This window comes from Apis dorsata, unplaced genomic scaffold, assembly GCF_000469605.1.
Source record: "Apis dorsata unplaced genomic scaffold, Apis dorsata 1.3 scaffold_39, whole genome shotgun sequence".
NCBI classification, from domain to species: Eukaryota; Metazoa; Arthropoda; class Insecta; order Hymenoptera; family Apidae; genus Apis; species Apis dorsata.
Genome location: NW_006263341.1, coordinates 387,945 through 394,041, shown reverse-complemented (window position 1 = coordinate 394,041; position 6,097 = coordinate 387,945). Strand labels below are relative to the sequence as shown.

The following is a 6,097-nucleotide window of genomic DNA, read 5'->3' as shown; positions in this document are numbered from 1 at the left end:
TTATAATAGAACGCGCAACTTGTTCTATAGTTGATTGAATTTAAAAAAAAAAAAAAAGTAATAAAAATTTTAACTTTAATTATTGAATATTTCGTTTTACCTTGTGTCGATTCCCTGGAAGAAGAAAAGATCCACTGTACGAAAGGTGGACCAAAATATAAAAATATCCCACTGCATATAATAAGTAATACAAATATTTTGCGACATGAATAATTCCCATCGATCAAACGTCGTATTCGTTTTCCAATTTCACGATTATCGAACATTGTTCCAAGTCTTATCATTGTTATTCGGCTTATAAACTTTAATTTTCACGCTTCTTTTTAACTGTTTTATTTTTATAAAATTGTACGGTAACATAACCTCTGTAATTTTATCGTGATACAAATTTTATGAAAAGAATGGCAAAACCAAAATTTTACACTTTTACAATTTGCGCGAAATTTTCAACATTCTAATATTTCTTTGTGATTTCTTTTCTTTATAATTTCTATATACGTAATTTATTAATTAATAAGAAAAAATGTGACACTTCGTATTGTTGATCGTATAAATATCTTGATATATCGTGAAAATAGTCGTGAATCTGTATGCCGTAAAGTTATCGCGGTGTTTGCATTTCTGGCGCGAAATTATAAATAATTGATTAATTCTAATTGCGTATTACACATACGTGAATATAGTATATGATATATGATTTATTTTATAAACATTTTGAGAAATTTTTTTAAAGATTGTAATATTGTTTGTGTTAATTAATAAGCGATATAATTGTATTCTTCCGAATAATATATTTTCTGAAAAAAAAAAAAAATTTTGTTACGCGTTATAAAATTAATTAATGATGTATTATAATTTGATGTTTATAATTTATACGCCATATATGTGATAAAAATAATTTCAACTATGTATCTTGCTTATGTGATATTTATTGTGGATTTATTGTCTATAAATTATAAATTTCTATTATTATGTTTTATTGTATTATTTACTGATAAACAGTAATAAATTCGTTTATATTTATAAAATATATTTTTAAAAAATATAGAGTTCTGTATTATGTATATTTCCTTTATGATTATAACGCATTCCGATATATATCTTATATATCTTGTGATAAATTTATTAAAATTAAATTTCAATTTTTATCGCTAAAGATATTGTAATATTCTTCTCAACGATATTGATAATATTAGAAAAAATAAATATAAATATATAAATATAAAAATAAAAATAAAAGAATTTTAGAGTTTCCGAAAAACAATATGCTAAATGGCATAAATATGTTATTGTGTATTGCAAAATATATCCAACTTTGTACCACTTCTAAATTTTCGTAACAAAAAGAATCGTTTCGTATTCTGTATCTCTACGTCTGATTTAAATTCGTTTCAAATTTCGTGATTCGTAATGGAATATTCCGAAAGATGGCATTGTTCGAGCAAAAGTAAGATGTTTTGAATAATTCTTGTTCCTAAGTTTGCATCGGATACGATAGATAATTAATGTGACGTTATAAGAGATCGACAAAATATGTCCTTAAATTAATTTTTGTTATCAAATTATTTCCTATTAATTAAATCTTCTTTACGTATATAATAAATTTTTAAGAATTTTTAAAATCTTTTAGGTTAAGTTTAGGTTAAAAGAAAAAGTAATATGTATATCAAAGTCTATCGAAAAATATTGAATTATTATGGAAAGCAAATACACACCGATGTATCTAGAATTTTATTTAATCAATATTATGATGCGACTCACAAAAAAAGGATACGTTCTTCGCGTTTATATTGGAGCGGTTTCGGTATTTTGGTAATGGGTTTTACTTATGCTTCGGTGCCTTTATATAGAATATTTTGTCAGGTAATATTGCTGTTTTTTTTATCGTTGTATTATATTATTATTATTGTATATTTTTTATATTCTGTATTATACATGAGAATGAATTATCTTTTTAATAGTCGTATAATTATGGTGGAACGTTATCTGTCAATCATGATAACACCAAAATACAATCTATGAAACCTTTTAAGGATAGAGTGATAAAAATAAAATTTAATGCTGATACAGCAGCTATGATGCAATGGAATTTTAAACCGCAACAAAATTTCATAAAAGTTATGCCTGGAGAAACTGCTTTAGCATTTTATAAAGCGCAAAATCCGTTGGATGTACCGATCACTGGTATATCTACTTATAATGTAGTTCCGTACGAAGCTGCGCAATATTTTAATAAAATTCAATGTTTTTGTTTTGAGGAACAACGACTTAATCCGCATGAAGAGGTAAGTTTAATAAAGCTTTTTAAATTAGTCGAATCGATTAAATTTATTTTTAAAGATAATTGTACATATGTACAGAGATAATGTCATTTTATTATATCGTCTGTTAGGTCGATATGCCAGTGTTTTTTTATATTGATCCAGAATTCGTTAATGATCCTAGAATGGAGGATGTAAAAGAAATTGTACTTTCTTACACTTTCTTTGAAGCCAAAGATGGGATAAAATTACCTATGCCAAATTTTATGAAAAAATGATAAAGATTATAATAAAAGATGTGTTAGTATTTCAACGAATATTTATTTGATATTGTTTATGAATGTGATGTAAAATATTATTTTATCTTTATTTTCTAAAAAGAACTATGCGATAGGATATGATGATATAATGTAATAATAGTTTTAATAAGTAAACGTTGAAATTTAAAACTTAAAGAGAATATTAATCGGGTAAGCGCGTCTAAGACTTGAAACCTTTTCTTGATCGATGTGTATCGCGTCAATTTTCAACGCAAGATCGTGTTCCAATGTTGTTTGTGCTTTTAATAAGTTTTGATGTTGATTCTCTAATTCTTTCAATTTACTGTACATTCTTTCCATTTGATGATTTATTTCGTCGATTTCTTTTTGGAGACTGTTAACACGATATTTACATTAACGTAATTGTTGGAAAATTTTTCTCTTTTATCTTAATTTACAAGAATAAAGAAATTTTAAATAAATTTACCTCATGTGCGCGTAATCACGACAATGTTCGATATCCGGACGGTGCGTTCTAGTTTGTAATCTGGTATATGCTACTTTTGATACGTGACTCTTATCTGCGATAGCTTTATGCATCAATTCCAAACTTTTTTCAACATTGAAGATTTCTTGTTGGACCTGTAAAAAAGATAGATTAAATTGTTATTTTGATATGTCGAATATGTTATAAATATTTTTACCATTTGTAAATGTTGTTGAAGTTTATTTTTGGCTTCGAGTAATTCGGAAGATCTATGCGTTAAAGCAGTGTTCGTATTACTCCATGCATCCCACATTTCTTGTGTAATTTTAATCATAAGAGCTTCTGCATTCGTCCTTAATTGACATGATTTATTTCTTTCGGTCTGGGATTTTTCGATTATCTGATTAGCATCGTGTATCCATGTATTTTGTTCGGTAAGGCTAATAAATAAATAAATTTAACGTTTACGTTATTTAGTAAAATAATTTACCAACGTGAGTTGAATATGTTTACAAAAGTTTATATACCATGAGTTATATTTTTCAATTCCGATATAATATTGCAATCCGGAACTATAATTGTTCAATTGATGACACATTCTATCTATTTGTAAGGCATTTTCTTTACATTTTAAATTTAATTCTAATTGACATTGACAGAACCTGCAATCTTGCAACTACAAGAATATAAATAAAGGTATAGTAATATATATCAATTTTTCATATATTATAATTTTATAATTTTGAAATTTAATTTTTTGATTGCGTATTACCTGATTCTTGCACTTATCCAAGCAAATCTCCAATTTCGTTCTATTTTGATTCAAAATTTCTATCTCTTTCGCTAAACATTTCTCTGAATCATCGTGCACAAGCTCTGTATCTATGCGACAAAATATTTATGATATTAATATCATTTTACAACATATTTTTAAAAATAATCATCAATGATATTGTTAATAATGTCATTTGTTAATTATTACATTCATTTGTATTACCTTTCCTAGCTTCTCTGTAATAGAGACATTCTTCTGCGATGCGCAATGGATTCTCGATATCTTTAATGGCTTTATTTAAAACAGAATTACAATCGTTTAATCTCTCTATTTCTTGAACTAATCTTTCTAATTCTGATGCTATTTCATTTCGCCAAAAATTTATGTCGTTTATTCTTTCACCGAGTCTTCTATCGGTATCATATTGTCCAGATTGTATTTTTTCTTCGGCATCTCTATTGCCGTAAATATTTATTATTGTTATACAAATTATATAAATATATCGAAATAATTTAATTTGTAATATTATATATTTACCTAATAATCTGTAAAGCTTCGTTTCTTGTTCTTTCTGAAAAATATCTGCATGAATTTGCATCGTTATAATATTTTATTTGTTTCTGATACCATTCGTCGGGTGTATATCGCGTATGTAGAATTGTTTTTGAACCTCGTTGTGCGTTGTGTTCATATTTTGTTTTTAAATCGGGAAATCTCGATGAACTGATTGTATTTGGAATGTCTAATGTATAATTGGATGTTGATTTTGTTCTAGAAAAAATATTAATTAATTATTCGTGACTTTTTTTTCTTATAAAATAAGAAATATTTTTTTTCTAAAATGAAGGATAAGCGAAATATTGCGAACTTACAATGGTATAATTTCAATGTTATTATATTCCTTGGAGTACCATGGCGAATTATATTTGTTGGCGTAATTACTTAAATTGCGCAAAGTTATTGGTTCGACGTAAGAGATTGGTAAATTAAATGTACTCCATGATTGTAATTGCTAAAAATTTTATTTCAATAAAATTTTATTCGAAAAAAAAAAAAAGAAAAAATCATTTATTTTAAATAAGAAAATATTGTTTATCGTAAAAAAAAAAAGATAAAAATGGTAATGCAATAGTAAAAAATAAGAAAGAAATTATAAATCTTATTTAAAGTTAAATAACAAAAAATATATTAAATTTATAATTAAGTTTTATATAAATAATTATTATATGGATAATATAAAATTGAATAATATCCAAAAATTTTATTTATACAAATCTTTCATGAAAATTCAATGAATTACTATTGTTTATTTATACTATTACTATTGTTTTATTTATATTTTATTAATAATAGAAAAATATATTAAGGTATTTTTTAAAAATTATCTTCTTATCGGTTATTTGATGAAGTAGACATCGATTGCGAATCATTATTCAACATGGCAGATATACCTAACGATATACGACAACGTATGTATGCAACAAAAAAATATCGATTTATAAAATATCGAATATAATTTGTATAATTTAATAATTTTATTATTATATGTAATAATTAATTTAAATGTATAAAAAATCATTTTTAAATTAATAATATTTAATTTAATGTTGTTTATTGTACATGTATAAGGTTATATTATATATATATATATACCTTCCTTATTTCAATATTTGTTTAATATATTATAAAATTGTTTAAAATATTAAACATGATATATGTACATTTTGTATATTTAATATATATTTAATTTTTAAATATAATTACTTAATGAATTAATTATTATTCATTTTTTTCAGAAACTGATTACAATATTAACATTTAACATTTAAACATTATAATATAAACAGTATAATATATCGAGTAATCATTATTTATTATGGAATGACAAATATAATATTTTTATAGATTGTCCTGGTACTGAAAGTAATGATGCAGGAAAGTCATCTATATGTGCTGGTTGCCCAAATAAAACAATATGTGCATCTGGTATTACTAGACAACCAGATTCTAATATAGATCTCATTAAAGAAAGACTTTCTACAGTTAAAAATAAACTATTGGTATTATCTGGTAAAGGTGGTGTTGGTAAAAGTACTATAACATCATTGATATCCAGATTTTTGGCATTAAATAATCCTGATATAAATGTATGTACTTTTTTGACATAATATAAATATTTTAATTATTTTATCAATTATATTGCCCTCGATAAGTTTTGTTTATGGTATTGATATTATATTAAAAATTTTTAAATGCTTACCTTTCTTCTTGTAGCAAGAACATCCATATTGTTTTCTATATCTATATCAACATA

General features: G+C 24.5%; 4 protein-coding genes across 6 annotated transcripts in view; 2 read left to right on the top strand and 2 right to left on the bottom strand.

The window, feature by feature from the left end:
• Window positions 1-599, bottom strand: part of LOC102678426 (uncharacterized protein KIAA2013 homolog) — a 7,776-nt gene extending 7,177 nt beyond the window's left edge. The window contains exon 1 of the mRNA XM_006608553.2: window positions 101-599. Within this exon, the coding sequence (XP_006608616.1) occupies window positions 101-284 (184 nt within the window). The 5' untranslated portion in view covers window positions 285-599. The remainder of the gene's footprint in view (window positions 1-100) is intronic.
• A 771-nt stretch (window positions 600-1,370) lies between these two features.
• On the top strand, window positions 1,371-3,201 carry LOC102677415 (cytochrome c oxidase assembly protein COX11, mitochondrial). The gene is made up of 4 exons (XM_031513318.1): window positions 1,371-1,447; window positions 1,631-1,863; window positions 1,962-2,285; window positions 2,393-3,201. The coding sequence occupies exons 2-4, from the start codon at window positions 1,660-1,662 to the stop codon at window positions 2,537-2,539; spliced, it is 675 nt and encodes a 224-aa protein (XP_031369178.1). The 5' UTR covers window positions 1,371-1,447; window positions 1,631-1,659; the 3' UTR covers window positions 2,540-3,201.
• LOC102677776 (cytosolic Fe-S cluster assembly factor NUBP1 homolog) overlaps window positions 2,447-6,097 on the top strand; it is a 6,164-nt gene continuing 2,513 nt past the window's right edge. The window contains exons 1-2 of one of the 2 annotated variants that reach the window (XM_006608550.2): window positions 2,447-2,561; window positions 5,689-5,930. In XM_006608550.2, coding sequence (XP_006608613.1) covers window positions 2,558-2,561; window positions 5,689-5,930 — 246 coding nt within the window. In that variant the 5' untranslated portion in view covers window positions 2,447-2,557. Of the gene's footprint in view, window positions 2,562-5,189; window positions 5,253-5,688; window positions 5,931-6,097 lie in introns of those variants that run through there. The other variant, XM_006608549.2, reaches the window with a different exon arrangement.
• The window catches only part of LOC102677546 (tektin-3-like), a 23,423-nt gene continuing 19,888 nt past the window's right edge, over window positions 2,563-6,097 (bottom strand). The window contains exons 1-9 of one of the 2 annotated variants that reach the window (XM_006608547.1): window positions 6,044-6,091; window positions 4,656-4,795; window positions 4,321-4,554; window positions 4,006-4,238; window positions 3,781-3,890; window positions 3,536-3,684; window positions 3,226-3,448; window positions 3,009-3,163; window positions 2,563-2,915 (exon numbers count right to left, since the gene is read on the bottom strand). In XM_006608547.1, coding sequence (XP_006608610.1) covers window positions 2,705-2,915; window positions 3,009-3,163; window positions 3,226-3,448; window positions 3,536-3,684; window positions 3,781-3,890; window positions 4,006-4,238; window positions 4,321-4,554; window positions 4,656-4,795; window positions 6,044-6,070 — 1,482 coding nt within the window. In that variant the 5' untranslated portion in view covers window positions 6,071-6,091 and the 3' untranslated portion in view covers window positions 2,563-2,704. Of the gene's footprint in view, window positions 2,916-3,008; window positions 3,164-3,225; window positions 3,449-3,535; window positions 3,685-3,780; window positions 3,891-4,005; window positions 4,239-4,320; window positions 4,555-4,655; window positions 4,796-6,043; window positions 6,092-6,097 lie in introns of those variants that run through there. The other variant, XM_006608548.2, reaches the window with a different exon arrangement.